The following is an 18090-nucleotide window of genomic DNA, read 5'->3' as shown; positions in this document are numbered from 1 at the left end:
CAGTCCCTACACACACACACACACACAGTCCCTACACACAAGCACAGTCCCTACACACAAGCACAGTCCCTACACACACACACAAGCACAGTCCCTACACACACACACAAGCACAGTCCCTACACACACACACAAGCACAGTCCCTACACACACACACAAGCACAGTCCCTACACACACACACAAGTACAGTCCCTACACACACACACAAGCACAGTCCCTACACACACACACACACAAGCACAGTCCCTACACACACACACAGGCACAGTCCCTACACACACACACAGGCACAGTCCCTACACACACACACAGGCACAGTCCCTACACACACACACAGGCACAGTCCCTACACACACACAGGCACAGTCCCTACACACACACACAGGCACAGTCCCTACACACACACACAGGCACAGTCCCTACACACACACACACAAGCACAGTCCCTACACACACACACACAAGCACAGTCCCTACACACACACACACACACACAGGCACAGTCCCTACACACACACACACAAGCACAGTCCCTACACACACACACACAAGCACAGTCCCTACACACACACACACAAGCACAGTCCCTACACACACACACAAGCACAGTCCCTACACACACACACACACAAGCACAGTCCCTACACACACACACACACAGTCCCTACACACACACACCCCCAGTCCCTACACACACACACACACACACACAGTCCCTACACACACACACACACAGTCCCTACACACACAAGCACAGTCCCCACACACACACAAGCACAGTCCCCACACACACACAAGCACAGTCCCCACACACACAAGCACAGTCCCTACACACACACACCCAGTCCCTACACACACACACCCAGTCCCTACACACACACACCCAGTCCCTACACACACACACCCAGTCCCTACACACACACACCCAGTCCCTACACACACACACCCAGTCCCTACACACACACACCCAGTCCCTACACACACACACACACACACACACACAGTCCCTACACACACACACACACACACACACACACACAGTCCCTACACACACACACACACACACACACACAGTCCCTACACACACACACACAAGCACAGTCCCTACACACACACACACAAGCACAGTCCCTACACACACACACACAAGCACAGTCCCTACACACACACACACAAGCACAGTCCCTACACACACACACACAAGCACAGTCCCTACACACACACACACAAGCACAGTCCCTACACACACACAAGCACAGTCCCTACACACACACAAGCACAGTCCCTACACACACACACAAGCACAGTCCCTACACACACACACAAGCACAGTCCCTACACACACACACACAAGCACAGTCCCTACACACACACACACACAGTCCCTACACACACACACAAGCACAGTCCCTACACACACACACAAGCACAGTCCCTACACACACACACAAGCACAGTCCCTACACACACACACAGGCACAGTGCCTACACACACACAAGCACAGTCCCTATACACACACACACACACACACAAGCACAGTCCCTACACACACACACACAGGCACAGTCCCTACACACACACAAGCACAGTCCCTACACACACACACACACACACACACACACACACACACGTCCCTACACACACACAAGCACAGTCCCTACACACACACACACACACACAGTCCCTACACACACACACACGCACAGTCCCTACACACACACAAGCACAGTCCATACACACACACGCACACAGTCCCCTACACACACACACACAGTCCCCTACACACAAGCACAGTCCCTACACACAAGCACAGTCCCTACACACACACACACACACACACACACACACACACAAGCACAGTCCCTACACACACACAAGCACAGTCCCTACACACACACAAGCACAGTCCCTACACACACACAAGCACAGTCCCTACACACACACAAGCACAGTCCCTACACACACACAAGCACAGTCCCTACACACACACACACACACACACACACAGGCACAGACCCTACACACACACACACACACAAGCACGGTCCCCACACACGCATAGTCCCTACACACACACGCATAGTCCCTACACACACACACACACAGTCCCTACACACACACACACACAGTCCCTACACACACACACACAGTCCCTACACACACACATAGTCCCTACACACACACACAGTCCCTACACACACACACACAGTCCCTACACACACACACACAGTCCCTACACACACACACACAGTCCCTACACACACACACACACAGTCCCTACACACACACACACACAGTCCCTACACACACACACACACAGTCCCTACACACACACACACAGTCCCTACACACACACACACAGTCCCTACACACACACACACAGTCCCTACACACACACACACAGTCCCTACACACACACACAGTCCCCTACACACACACACAGTCCCCTACACACACACAGTCCCCTACACACACACAGTCCCCTACACACACACAGTCCCCTACACACACACAGTCCCCTACACACACACAGTCCCCTACACACACACACACACAAGCACAGTCCCTACACACACAAGCGCAGTCCCTACACACAAGCACAGTCCCTACACACACACACACACACAAGTACAGTCCCTACACACACACACAAGCACAGTCCCTACACACACACACAAGCACAGTCCCTACACACACACACAAGCACAGTCCCTACACACACACACACACAGTCCCCTACACACACACAGTCCCCTACACACACACAGTCCCCTACACACACACAGTCCCCTACACACACACAGTCCCCTACACACACACAGTCCCCTACACACACACAGTCCCCTACACACACACAGTCCCCTACACACACACAGTCCCCTACACACACACAGTCCCCTACACACACACAGTCCCCTACACACACACAGTCCCCTACACACACACAGTCCCCTACACACACACAGTCCCCTACACACACACAGTCCCCTACACACACACAGTCCCCTACACACACACACACACACACACAAGCACAGTCCCTACACACACACACACACACACACAAGCACAGTCCCTACACACACACACACACACACACACACAAGCACAGTCCCTACACACACACACACACACACACACAAGCACAGTCCCTACACACACACACACACACAAGCACAGTCCCTACACACACACACACACAAGCACAGTCCCTACACACACACACACAAGCACAGTCCCTACACACACACACACACAAGCACAGTCCCTACACACACACACACAAGCACAGTCCCTACACACACACACACAAGCACAGTCCCTACACACACACACACAAGCACAGTCCCTACACACACACACACACAAGCACAGTCCCTACACACACACACAGGCACAGTCCCTACACACACACACACACACACACACACACACACACACACACACACAGTCCCTACACGCACACACACACACACACAAGCGCTGTCCACCTGTACAAAAATACACAAATGATGTTTACCAGGTTGTTTCTGTCGAGGTTTAGGCAGGTTGGTGACGCAGGAATGAGGGCACATGAGGACGTTACAGGGGTGCAGCGCTCCATCCTGAAACAGCTGCTTCGTCTCAGATAGATGGATTCCTCCAAGAGGAGTTTTAGGCAGGGTATTAGATGGAACCAGTGCCAGGCAATACACACCAACCTGATGAATACTATCTATAGCCTAGACACACACACAGACACACACACAGACACACAAAATCAGGTTAAGACATTATATTAATACTTTTATAAGCTAAATGTGTTTTAAACTAGTTTGTTACTTGAGACTATATATAAACTCTATACTGGAGGACACATTATTTTTTATAGAATTATAGAAACATTATGACTACAGACTGGCTGAAATGTACCTGCAGTACTCTGCTCATCCACTGAAAGCTCTCCTCCTCAGTAGAATCTGGTCTCTGCTCCGCCACCACCACGATCCTCTCATCATGAAGTACAGTAAGGGAAAACACGGCGATCCTACAGACGCACACAACCACGCACATTACAGTACATACAGGCTGTGCACTGGGGTCCAGACCTCTTTGACATTTCATAAAAGTTACAGTATTTTTTTTTTTTTTTTAAGTTTTCATGAAGCTCAAAACAACACATTCAAGTGTCCAGACTGTATGAGATACTTGAGGTGAACACTGCAACACATCTACACGGTAATAGAGCTGTATTCTACAAACCTCAAGAGAATTACAGAGCCAACAATTAAACCAAACATAAAACACCCCCCCCCCCCCCCACACACACACACACCTTCCTCTGTACACAAACTTCATGGGTTCAACAGCAAGTGCAGTAGCAACGATGTCATCGCCATTGTGTCTCCGGCCACCAACTTGCATCAATCCATCCATCTTTCCAGCAACAAAGATGGCTCCACCTGGACCTACAAATCCCAATAATCCTGTGCGCACAAACACACACTCACTCACTAACACACCACTGCTCGACACAGGGCACACCTACAAATGAGAAGGAGGGAGAGAAAAGAAATAGTTCAGCATATTTTTAATAAAGAACATCAACACACAGCATTATTAAAGAACAACATGTGTCTAAGACGGCAATTAAAATAATTTCTACTTTCTACATGACATTATATTAAAGAAGCTTCTCTAAAGAAGTGTATTAATGCAACACAAATAAAGTTTACTGAAACTACATTAAGGTGAAAAATATTTGCAAAATCTATGAATAAAGGAAAGCACACGCTGTAACGTTCTTCAGTAAAAACACCTGTTAGTATTTATTGTTTAGAGACATTCAGAAAAGAGGTGGAAGATTCATACCTCAAAAGTGTTCTTGCTCATGCCCGTAAGACCATAGTAGGATGTTCCTGTGGCGATGGACGACACACAGATCTCTCCGATCTCATCTGTTTTACACAACTGAGGAACACCTTCCAGCTTCACCACACACATCAGGGCTGAGACAGAAACGGAGACGGACAAAGAGAAGATGTTTAAACTGAACCAAAGATAGCTACACAATAAACGTCATACAGAACAATTGTGTGATTGTGTGTGATCATTGTGACACTGTTTACCTCCTGGCATGGGAGAGCCGACGTCCTGCAGTGTGAGGACGGACAGTTTTTCTCCTGTGTCTACTCGGATGACGCCGTGACTCAGTCCCATCATACTGAGGACTCCTCGACCTACAGGCTTAGAGCTGCTGTCACTCGGCCTGCACGCAGGACACACACCACGTATCACAAGCACTCAGTCGTGTTCCCACAGCCCACAGCTGTCTTCTGACAGTTCTAGCAGTATGTTGGAGACAGTGGGTTTACCTCCTTACAGCTACGGTAAGAGCCTCTGGTGAACTGGCACACGGACAGATGACTTCTGACCTCAACCCTAAACTCTGAAAGACGTTCAGGAACGCGTCACATGACGAGATCGACCCTGAGAACAGTGCAAAAAAGAAAACAAGAGGAATAATGAAAATGGGTCAGAGAGATGGGTGCATATTTAATAGTGCAAATGTTGCAGGATGATATTTTCTGAACACACATGCACACTCACACGTGCTCTCTCTCACACACACACACACACACACACTCGCGCACTCACACACACTCGCACTCTCACACACACTCGCACTCTCACACACACTCGCACTCTCACACACACTCGCACTCTCACACACACTCGCACTCTCACACACACTCGCACTCTCACACACACTCGCACTCTCACACACACTCGCTCGCTCTCTCCTCTCACACACACTCGCTCGCTCTCTCCTCTCACACACACTCGCTCGCTCTCTCCTCTCACACACACTCGCTCGCTCTCTCTCACACACACACTCGCTCGCTCTCTCTCACACACTCTCACACACACACACACACACACTCACTCTCTCACACACACTCTCTCTCTCTCTCACACACTCTCTCTCTCTCTCCCTCACACACACACACACACTCTCTCTCACCCACACACACACACACACACACACACACTCTCTCACACACACACACACACACACTCTCTCACACACACACACACACACACACACTCACATGGATTTGCTCCGTCAGCAACCAGCAGCATACGCAGAGAGCTCAGGTTGATTTCACTATGATCTCTGTATGCTATGAGAGCCCAGTGTAGATCCCTACTCTTCACACACACCACTTTAGCTACACACAATATGGTGAAAGAGAGAGAAAGACAACAGCAATGATATTATCGGGACTAAAATTCCAATAAAGTTAAATTCTAAATAAAGCCTAGATGTTAAACCTTAACCCTAGGCGTTATATAAAACATAGCACACAATTTTCACAAGGAAAAAAAGTCTGCCTGTGTGTGTGTGTGTGTGTGTGTGTGTACCTTTATAATGACAGACTTTTTGTACCCAGGACAATGGATTCACTTTCATGAGAGCATACGGAACGCTCACAGTGTGGAGCATGTTGAAAACACTCTGGAACATGGAGCAAGTTAGATAGTTAAAAAGGAAAAAGCAGACATACGATATAACATTTAACTGTGGAGGTAAATAATCACCGTTAAAACACCATGCCACAGTCCTACATCCTTCTTGAAATCCAACACATTCACAAGAGTCTCAGCTGAAACACAAACACCAAAACTCTATTTTTTTTTGTTCTATATAAAAGCGTGTGTGAAAGTGTGTGTTTCTCATACTGTGTAAAGCTGAGTGTGTGTATGCTGTGCGTCTTACCTTCACTGTATCCACACGTATGTGTGAGGGTTTGACAATGTGTGAGCATGGCCATTCTCGTCACAGTCACCCCCAGAACACTTCCGTCTTTGCATGTCTTATACTAACAAAATAATAAGAAATATATGAATAAACAGAATGAATAATATTTAAAACTACACAAACCTTATAGACTTGAAAAGATGACAAAATAAGGAAAATTGAAACCTCGATATATGCCGTGTCATTGTTAGCATCTTTAATCAGAGGATACCACTCTCTGGGGGGTTTCGATAAATGCTTCGACTCCGTCACAACCCACAGCAACTTTGGCCAGCCTGAGAGAAAAAAAGAGAAAGTAACCAAGTGCAATAAGCACAAGAACTGTGGAAACTGTTGGAAACTGATGTGAGTGTTGCAATGATGGCAAACTGCAGCTCTGTAACCCTAGAGCGGGCATCACCAAATGCCGGACCGAGTGACGGGTCTGCCCGGACCCGTTAAAATTCTAATATTATCATATTAAGCATGTCCTCATTATAATCTGATATTATAAGATTATATAAGTGCTTTTATATTAATAAAAAGATAAATATTTCGTTCATGCGCAGTTAATCTAGTTATTACGACAGGAGCGTCATCAAAAGCCAAGCCAAAAACAGATTGTTTCTGTTCCATACTCCAGAGCAGGAGGTGGCAGTAATGCACCTAATTACGCTGACAGGACAATTAAGATTCAAACTGCTGACAGGACAGGTACATGTCCATTTCTCTCACTAGGGACGGGAGATGGAAAGGGAGTAAGGAGAGGTGGAAAGGAGAGAGGAAAAATGGAGCTGCTCAAAGCTCTGCACTTTTCTTTTATTCAGTAAATTCTGCCCTGTTCTATTTTACTTGAAATGTTCTTTTTGCCTAAAGTTCATGTGTTATTAATGTAGTTAATGTTTAAAAAAGGGGCAGCTCAAAAGTCTTTTGTTTAATTATTTTCCTTAAAGATTAAAAGCACTTTTATTTTATTCAAAAGATTCTGAATGTTTTACATTACTTGAAATATAGGCCCTAAGTTCAGGCTGCTCAAAGCTGTGTTTGCACTTTTTATTTATTTTATTCAGAAGAAATTCAGGGTCTGTTGTCTGTTACTTGACATGTAGTAAAGACAACTACAGGATTGTTTTCCATTCAAGTGCCAGACAAGTTCAGACCTTGAAAACACTTGAAATTTAACAATAAATGATATAGAAATGTATGTGCATTATTGATTTTATTAACACGAGGGTACACTATTTTAAGTGACAATATAAGATTCGGACCTTTGCTGGGAGGAAATTTTAGTAACTGGGCCTCTTTGAATTTTAATTGAATACCCCTGACATAGAGCATTAGAACAACAGGAAAAAAACAAAGACTGTGAGAGATAATATTATGAGGTCTGAATCACAGAGTCCCCAACCTTTGAACTGGACAATGTCACCACTGAGGCTCTTGGGAAGACCTTTGTGGCACGCATCACTGGTCAGTGCCACAGCAACCCCGCAGCTGCCCAGTAGGAAACCAATCTGCTGACTCCCAGCATCCTTTGGGGAAAAAATAAACCCAAAAATATGACCCAAGAGAGTATTAGTTTAAAACAGAAAAGCAGATGCAGGCTTTAATTAGCATTTCTCTATCAGATCACATCATACAGCAATCACAATGTTTTAGATGATTTTTTTGAAAGTAAGTATTACCTTTTTGCTAAGTGGCACTTCAATGGGTACTGGGACGACTTCGGCTAACAGACAGCCATAAAACGCCACCAGAAATGCCACAGGGTCATTATTGGGGTACACTAACGCCACCTATCACACACCCGCACACAAAAGAAGTAAAGAAAGACAGTTACAGTCTCTTCATCCTCCCTTTTTACCATTTTTGAATGACACTTGATAGATTAATATAGTTATGCTGATCGCTCTGTATCTGAGTAACAGTAAGTGAGTGGAGGTCAGACGTACTCTGTCTCCTGGCCGAACGATGGGTTCTTGCTTGGTTCCGAGTTTGTGGAGGATGTAATAGGCCACTTTCATACTCCTGGACCACAGCTTACCTACACAGATACAGTCGTTGTGGTGAATTGTTTATTTATTTTACAATAAGCCATTCTTCAATATATTACAGTTGTCTTGAGTTTTCTCAGTGGAACTCATTTCCGAGTTAGGCTTTAAGATTTAATATGTTGCTGAGCCTATAGTTTAATCCTGCTACAGATAGGACACTTCATACCTACTGCAAAAAAAGCATAGCTTGCAAAATCTCATTTTTCTAATAATTTATTCAGATTAGCATAATTTCTTCATGTTGCTGATATTAAACTCGGTTGTAGATTTCTCAGGGTAAAAACCTGTTCTCTACATAAAACCACTGTCTCTATGCTGGCCACTTTTGCATCTACAAAGTTGCACAATGGTTTTTAAGCTAACATTAACATGGGGAGACAAAATCAGAACACGTGAACTGGTTATTCACTGTTTCACCTCATGTTTAGAGGCGAGTGGGTGAAAGATCACTACAGACTAGGTGGGCTTAGTAAAGAAGGCTAGGAGTGCAAAAAACACTTGTGAGTGCTTCCATGTCTTTTGGTTTTTGGGGCTTTACACCCATCCATCCATCCACCCATCCTATACACCACTTATCCTACTGGGTTGTGCCTGGGTGGCGGCAGGGGCGTGGTAAAGCACTGGTTTGTGATTGGAGGATGGAATACGGGTAATGAGTCGTAGGGATGAGCAAGCACCTGTGGGTAATTAACAGGGGTCTTTCCTACAATACAGTACATGGTGGGTAGGGGGTTAATCGAGAGAGAGCGCAAGCAAGACAGATGGACAAGTAAGCGTGTGTTACAAGTTATAAGACTGACACTGAACAATAAAAAAAAGGCTTTAACATCCAGCCTGCTTTCATCATTGCAGACTTATTTCATCACACTTATCCCTGACGGCTTCCTCTAGATGTGTGCTGCCTTTTTATATAATAAATGACATGGAAATGTATAAAGCAAGGCTCTTTATGCATGTGTTTGTGTTCATACCATATGTGAGCGTGTAAGGTTGTTTAGCACCGGCGTGTGTGACTGTCAGACATGGTGCTTTGGGTGCAATGGCACCCCAGCGCTGTAAAGCTGCCTCTAGAGATGCGGGGCAATTCTTAAGTCTTCCTAGTTCCTCTCCTTGGCATATATTCGATTCTGCCCCTTCTGGATGTGGTAAGGAAGGATCGGGCTGCCGGACTGGAAGAGAAATATTAACGCTACATTACTACATTAGAAATATTGTACATATATAAACTCATTTAGAAACACACACACACACACACACACACACACACACACACACTACCTAGAAAATCTCAAACAGGAAGCAAATTATAATACATCTCACAAAGTAAATCAATGTGTATTAATTAAATAAAGGGTGCCAAAAGGTCATGGTGGATCTGAAGCTTCATCTTTTTCTTCTTCTTCTCGCCTTGTACAGAACCACATGTACACATTACAGAGCCAGATGCTCTACTGTCACTATGGTTAATGCTAGAGGCTTCACATATTCCCAATCTGGTGACATACTCGATTATTTCTTATTTTCTCTTCTGCTATGTTGAGTGCACTTTTCTTACATTCTAGCACCTCTCCTCTAAACTGCTGAGGAATCGGGCTCACGGGCAATAAGTTGATTTTCTGCTAGCTTAATAGTGCTAGCCTTGTTAGCTTGACTTTACTTTTGTGCGTCATTAGATGTTAATACCACTCTTGTTGCTGCACTAACCTCTTATTCTTCCTTCAAGCATTCACTCACATCAGTCATCGGGCCGATCAGCCAGCCTGTGCATACAAGCCGCTTTAGTGGTGGAGTGCGGATGCCTTTGGCATCGTGGGTTCGGGTTTTGGCACTTTTCATTTTCAGTTTGTTCAGTAGAACACTAGAACAGCCGCAGTGTTTACCCTCTCTGTACAGTGAGCTGTTTGCTCAGAGCCTGCTAACACAACTAAAAGCCCCTCATGCACACACAGCACACTTTCACTTCTCCAATTTTGACCTCAGTAATGTCCAAAATCAAATCAGGTCACAGGGTCTGTAAAGGAACTGTAACTGCAAGATGGCAGCAGCCCTAGTGAGAGGGGATGGTGATGACTGGATTTAACCAAAAGCTTTAAGGAAGGCTGTGGATTGACTACTTCACTGCACTAAGTGTATCATGCTTTAGCTTGTACCATGGGTCAGTCTGAGCTACATTTGTACTGGGCTCTGTGCTCAAGTGTGTAATGAATGGCAATAAATGCACATACAATGACGTACCGATGAGCTTAAGATGCTGCACCAGGCATGGCATACACGATAAAATCTTGCACTGCATTGAACCTACTAATCCAGTAGCAATGAAAAGTCTGTGTATCTACGTAATGCCCATTTCCATGTTCCCATTGTCCCTGAACACCATAGCTTTCTGACATTTGCATTAGAAGAGCAGGTATTCCAAGTCACTGTTCTATGCTTTTGTGTCTCTCTAATGGCATGGGTGTTTTCAAGATATATACAAGCAACGTTTTCTCCTCCGATGGCTAGAGGTGTCAGTCTGCTGGCAGACACTGGTATTCTCACCCTCATGACCACGCATGGTCTTCAACTGACCCCACCATCTCTAAGGTACAAAGCCCTGCTTATAGCTCCAATATGACTATGTTTACTTAGAGAAGAAACTCTGGTTCTTTCCTCCCAAGGCAAATAAACAAAAAAAGTTTTGCTAGTGTCTGTGGATCTGATGTACTTCCCGGTTTCCAAACCACCAATAATTCTTTAAATCTGCTAGACAGCAGCAAGTCTATTTGAAGGCCATGCACCACATCCCAGCATCACGGCTGGAATCTCTCTGAAGACATAAACTCATTATAATCTTTCTGAAAGATCTGCAGTGCCTCCATCCACCACGAAGCCTATCCTGGGATTTCCTCCTTCCTTGTGTTGGAGTCCCTCATGTCCCCTCCTAATAATCCTACGCAGGATGATGACATGAGTCATTTTTTGTTCGAGATCACTTTAACAAGAAAAGTGGGTAAATCACATGCTTCAGCAATAAGCTTTGCTTTGCATGCACTGGTTGTGGATAAACCCTGGGTTTCTGGCTAAGGTCATATTACCCAATTTTTTGTAAAGCAGTTAAATGAATGAGAAGGTCTTGAGATAATTCTAGTCGTCCTTGGTGGTTATTCAGGTGGTTATCCACTGCTGTGTGGTTGCTGGTTTTTTCCTGTTTCAATTACTTACTTGAAATGAAAGTTAAACTTTAAACGAAAGCCCTTGTAGATGCATTATAGTGTTGTTTTCTCCAAATCATTTTCCTAGCAAATAATGTCTGCTAATGTTCTGTTTCTACTTTCAGGAGAAGAAAATACACAGACTTAAAGGTAAACTATGAGGGTTAAGCAGAAGAGATGGCGACGACCCATACGAATGTCTCTGTGACACCAACCTGAAATGTTCCAAATATAACCATCATTGTATTTGTACCTTCCAACAGTTCTTCAAAGTCATCAATGAAGTACTCCCTCAGAGGACGTCTCTTGGGTTTCTTCAGAGTGTTTACCAGCTGCTGAATCTTCGAGGACACACGACTACTCACAGGCACACCTACAAATCAAATTAAAGGTACACAGACACACAAATGAACCAATGAATACACCTTCATATTAATATACACATTCTCTTACACATACTAGAGCTTATATACAAATCTTAAGACATGGTGTGATTATGAATTCGGTTTAAACTTGTCTTGTGTTGTCACTTTTACTCACTGTCCACTTTAATAGGAACATCATTACATCTGCCCATTTATGCAATCATCCATTTAGCCAATCATGTGGCAGCAGACCAACGTATAAAGATCCGGATAACCTGCATAACCCTGCAAGAGATTCTGACCTGTGACCTCTGTGATCATGGTACAGATGATAATCTACTGATCTGGGAATTTCACACACACACACACACAAGAGTCTCTACAGTTTTTATAAAATGGTGTGCATTCACTTGGTCTTTTTCCCGTCTTTGTATTAGCTGAAGTTCTTTAATCTGCATGATGATCTTTAATCGGGCTGATCAGGTAACTGCGTAAATGATCAGATGTGAAGGCGTCCCTATTGAAGTGGAAGATGAGCTTCTAGTTGAAAGCTTCTGCAAAGATGTTCTCATGTAGCTGTGCAGGTTTTATTGTTCTTTTTCAACACTATGGCGTGCCATTTAACCACTAACAATGATAATTAATTATATGACTCAGTTTGCATGCAACTGTTCCATGGCAGCTATACAACACACACTCATTCCTTACTCACCATCTCCTGTCTCCATGAGCTCAGCGTTGCCATATTTGGGCATAGGCTTGGTTGGCAAGGCGACCTGTGGGCGCTCCATGGTAACCAGGGGTGGGTCGGACATGCAGCTTGTGATGTCAGGAGGTGCAGGATGACTGTCTGTAACACAAGACGAAAACAATACTCATATCTCGGACTATAACTATATCTTCTTGTCTTTTCTACACTTTGCGTGTGCGAGCTTTTCTCGAGTGTATATTATTAGCATTACTGCTCACGAGTTAGTCAACAGAAAAGTACTGAAAGAGTTTACTGTATAGAGCACGTCAAGGTTTTAGTCAGTCACGTTGCCTAAATTTTTCAACTTTTTTCTAATTACAATCGTGGCCATTCGAGCATAGACAGAAATACTAGTTATTGTATATACTGGACTTCCGATACTGAAATCAGACATGTTACTAGCAGTGACGTAGGGCTGGGTGATACGGACAAAAACACCTTTTTTTCTTCTTTCCATGTTGTTCGATATCTAATCACAATATTCATGTCAAGTTGAAGAGTAATTCCTACATTAATTACAGCAGGTCTGATCGGTTCCTGAACAGATATTCATTGATTTTCTTAAAACAACAACAACGTGGTTATCTCCACCACAAACATGCAAGATGATAGCCAATGAGAATCTTCTTCAATATTCTCATATTAAGTAATTGTTGAAAAGGTGGATACAAGCTACTGCTGACCACCAGAAGAGAAGGATTGTTTACGAGTTTGGATGTTAGCAGTCTTGAACCACAGGCTTTGGTTTGCACTTGTTGACTGTACAATCTACAATAAACAACATTCTGCTCCATGTCCAGCTTTTGGACTCCACATGTCCACTTCCATATCACTGAAACTGTGTGACTTATCACCACAACGTCATCATCCTAAGTGGACGTTTGATTCTCCTCACAGTCTACAAAAACTCTTCTTCATGGTTTTGGAAGCCATCTTGCATTTCAGCTGCATAATCCAAACATGATTTAAATGCTGTATCATCATTATTACATCCACAAAAGCCTTGCATCCGCTGCAGACACACAACCGCATTTACAATTGTGTACAATTAAGTGAGAAATTGGCTCAAATGATCATCATCGATAGGGTGGTTATTTTTTTTATTTCTTTTTTCTTCCCAATGTATCGCCCATTAGATCTTCAGCGTAGCTATGTGCCAGTGTTATCTAAAGGAGCAAATGCTAATGAATAATTATGGGACTATTTCCCAGGTTTGGTGAACCTCCTTTTTACTATCATTTTCTCACAACCAAGATGTGATTTCAGATTATTGATTTATTTATCACTGTATATTTAACTCTGAATAAGGAAGGTAAGATGACTGCCATCTGCCTACCGACAGTCATGGATGCTGTCATGCTTCCTGCCACAGATGACCGAGATTTAGGATAGCATTCTTGAAGCTAGCATGAACAACTGAACCGTTTGAGGCTGAACACATTAAACTGCAGGATCAGATAAACTTTAATGAGATATGGCATACTGACCCTCTGAGTCCAGCGATGACCAGGGACGTTCGGACTGATACTCATAGGAACGTTGACCAGCGTTACCGTTCTCTAAAGAGACGCCCATCTCCCTTAAGCCTCGCCTCTTGAGGGACAGATGAGAAACTTGGCCGACTTGGTGAGGGTATGAGGAGGGAGAAAGAAAGAATAAGTTTGTATATGATTAGGTAGAAAAGAGCACAGATTTAGCTTATTGCATGCAAATGTTCAGATTTCTGATCAACATTATATATAACATCATACACAGTTGATTCAAATAGCATTCAGACCCCTTCACTTTTTTTTGTTATGCTGCAGCCTGATACTACAATCGTTCAAATAGATTTTTGTCATTAATCTACACTCCGTACCCCATAATGACAAAGTAAAAATTAGAAATGTCTGTAAATTAAAAAGAAAAAAAAACCCTCAAGTGTACACACGTTTTCAGACTCTGAACAACACTTGAAATTTAGCTCAGTTTATCTGAGATGTTTCTACATCTTGGTTCGAGTCCATCTGCGGTAAATTAAATCGATTAGACATGTTTTGGAAAGGCACAGACCTCTCTTTAGAAGGCCTTACAGCTGACAATGCATCAGAGCAAAAAATAAGCCATGAAGTCACTGAGGAACTGCCTGCAGAGCTCAGAGCCAGGCACAGATCTGGGGAAGGTTCAGGACTTTGCCAAGAGCAATCAACAGGAGAAGGGTCTTAGTAAGAGAGCTGAACAAGAACCTGATGGTCACTCTGACTGAGCTCCAGAGATCCTGTGTGGAGATGAGACAAAGCTCCAGGACAACCATCACTGGTTCTAATTCTAAACATTATGTCTAGGGGAAATCAATCACCGCTCATCACTTGCCCAATACCATCTCAACAGTGAAGCATGGTGAAGTTTTCTGCAGAAGGGACTGGGAGACTGGTCAGGGTTGAGGAAAAGCCGAATGGAGCAAAGGACAGAAATAACCTTAATAAAAACCTGTTCCACGACACTCAGGACCTCAGACTGAGCTGAGGTTTCACCTTCCAACATGACAATGACCCTAAGCACACAGCCAAGACAACACAGGAGTGGTTTAGGGACAGTTCTGTGAATGTCCTAGAGTGACCCAGCCAGAGCCCTGAGTGAACCTACTGAACATCTCTGGAAAGGCCTGAAATTGGTGTCCATTGAAGGTCCCCATCAAAGCTACCTGAGCTTGAGAGAATTTGCAAAGAAGAATGGCAGAAAATCCCCCAGTCCAGGTGTGCAAAGCTTGTTGTGTCATACCCAAAAAGACTCAGGGCTGTAACTGCTGCCAAAGGTGCTTTAACTAAGTACTGAGTAAAGGCTCTGAATGGGTCTGAATCCTTTCTGAACGCACTGTATGTTCACTGCTGCTGCCAATCTGGAATACTCTTATAAAGTAGCTAAACTACACACAGATGCTAGCAGTAAACATGAAAGAAGCACTGATTCCATTGGTTGTGCATGTACAGTAGGTTCAAAGAATTATGCAAAAAGACGTGTAACCACTGGCGCATGAGTACTCACAGTTGTAAGTGTGTGCATTACTCTCTGCTAAACGTGCTGCATTGGCAGATCCATTGCTGTGCGAAGATGATGATGATGTGGTTGAAGAAGACGAGCCTCGAAGTGCTCGGCTGATCCAGGCCTCCACTCCTGCACCTCTGGCTCTTCCTAGAGACCCTTCACCCTCAGAGCATGAAGAAGAGTCTGTCAATATGGATAGGGAGAGGGAGGGAGGGAGGGATGGAGAGTGAGAGAAATAGTTTATTGAGCTATTTGTACATTTAAAAATGTAAAATATTTCATGTTCTCACTTAAAATGGGACTCCATCACCAAATAATTCTATACCAATTATGTGCCATCGGCTTAATACACAAATCTTGCAGATACAAGTAAAGAGCTTTAGTTAATGTTAACATCAAACATCAGAACGGGGAGAAATGTGATTTTAATGACTTTTGACCGGGTTGTTGGTGCAAGACTCTACAGAGATTAGAGAGTGCTACAGGCGAGAGAGAGAGCTGTGACACAGACACCTCACACAGACACGCGCACAGAGAAGCGCGCGCACAGAGACATGCACACAGAGACAAGCGCACAGAGACGCGCGCACAGACAGACACAGAGACGCGCAGACAGACAGACACAAAGACGCGCGCACAGACAGACACAGAGACGCGCGCACAGACAGACACAGAGACGCGCGCACAGACAGACACAGAGACGCGCGCACAGACAGACACAGAGACGCACACAGAGATGCACAGGCAGACAAAGAATCTAGGCATTTCCTGCACAATAAACTGAAACACTTGTCCTACTCCATTGTAAGCAAGAAGAAAAACAATGTTTGCTTCAGTGCTCTCTACTGTTAACCAATCACTGACATGCTAATGCTAGTTTTAAGTCTTTATATATAAACACAACTATTTAACATGAGAAGGGAATGACAGAATTAATACATCTGAAAAAATAAATACCTCATTTACTATTACAAGGTATTTGACAAGGTATTTGGATTATAATTGTTATGAGGAGTACTAAGTAAGGGGCTAAGATGTGTGGAGGCGGGACTTTGTGTGGATTTGTACATGTTGGGTATAAACAGAGGGATAACTGACTTAGTTTTGGTTTGTCTTCAAGAACAGCAGAAGAGATGTTCTTGAGGCTGATGTTTATCTTTTAGAGTATGCAGTAATAAACACACACATATATACAGTTTATACTGAAATATAAAACCTTTTTTTCAAAGACACACAAAGACACACAGACACACACACCCTCATCATAGTAACCTGGGGGTGTGTACGCTTCCATGGATGTTTGGACAACGAGGGAGTGTCGTTTAGAGGGCATGGGGACGGCCATCTTTCTTTCACACTGACGCTCCAACGCTGCCTGCACTGCTTCAGAGTGAACATCTAAGTGAGCGACAATAAAAAGGGTTATTAGACAATAATTTACTACTACATTATTACAAAGGAGTATTGTCTCTGTGTGCACACACATACTGTATGGCCAGAATACCATCACACCCATACTGTATGTGCTGTTTGAAAATCCCATTCTATATTTAGTCCCTTTGCTGTTGTTATAATAAGCTCTAGTCTTCTGGGAAGGCTTTCCACTAGATTGTGAAGCGTGGCTGTGGGGATTTGTGTTCATTCAGCCACAGAAGCTTTAGTCAGATCAGACACTGAAGTCTGTAGAAGAGCTGGAATGCAGTTCATCCTAAAGGTGTTCACTGGGGGTTGAGGTCAGGGTTCTGTGAAGGCCACTCGACTTCCTACACTCCAACTTTGGCAAACTACGTCTTATTGGCCCTCAGATTGTGCCTAGAGGCATCGCCATGCTGGAACAGGTTTGAGCCTCTTAGTTGCATTGGAGGGAAAACCTTTCTACAGCACACAAAGACATTCTAGACTATTGTAGACTTTCCAGCTT

At 44.1% G+C, this 18090-nt stretch overlaps 1 protein-coding gene across 5 annotated transcripts in view; it reads right to left on the bottom strand.

The window, feature by feature from the left end:
- dip2cb (disco-interacting protein 2 homolog Cb) overlaps positions 1-18090 on the bottom strand; it is a 53724-nt gene that overhangs the window by 14595 nt on the left and 21039 nt on the right. For 3 of the 5 annotated variants that reach the window (XM_027137906.2, XM_047806473.1, XM_047806472.1), the window contains exons 4-23: positions 17427-17567; positions 16170-16352; positions 14633-14767; positions 13107-13244; positions 12283-12402; positions 9810-10007; positions 8737-8828; positions 8470-8580; positions 8193-8316; positions 6971-7080; positions 6764-6866; positions 6586-6650; positions 6409-6502; positions 6096-6215; positions 5358-5472; positions 5112-5251; positions 4855-4991; positions 4319-4527; positions 3916-4030; positions 3524-3725 (exon numbers count right to left, since the gene is read on the bottom strand). In XM_027137906.2, coding sequence (XP_026993707.1) covers positions 3524-3725; positions 3916-4030; positions 4319-4527; positions 4855-4991; positions 5112-5251; positions 5358-5472; positions 6096-6215; positions 6409-6502; positions 6586-6650; positions 6764-6866; positions 6971-7080; positions 8193-8316; positions 8470-8580; positions 8737-8828; positions 9810-10007; positions 12283-12402; positions 13107-13244; positions 14633-14767; positions 16170-16352; positions 17427-17567 — 2652 coding nt within the window. The remainder of the gene's footprint in view (positions 1-3523; positions 3726-3915; positions 4031-4318; positions 4528-4854; positions 4992-5111; positions 5252-5357; positions 5473-6095; positions 6216-6408; positions 6503-6585; positions 6651-6763; positions 6867-6970; positions 7081-8192; positions 8317-8469; positions 8581-8736; positions 8829-9809; positions 10008-12282; positions 12403-13106; positions 13245-14632; positions 14768-16169; positions 16353-17426; positions 17568-18090) is intronic. The other 2 variants (XM_027137908.2, XM_027137907.2) reach the window with 2 other exon arrangements.

Source organism: Tachysurus fulvidraco, chromosome 22 (genome assembly GCF_022655615.1).
Source record: "Tachysurus fulvidraco isolate hzauxx_2018 chromosome 22, HZAU_PFXX_2.0, whole genome shotgun sequence".
Lineage (NCBI taxonomy): Eukaryota > Metazoa > Chordata > Actinopteri > Siluriformes > Bagridae > Tachysurus > Tachysurus fulvidraco.
Note: the sequence above shows the minus strand (reverse complement) of the source record. Positions and strands in the feature narration are given on the sequence as shown.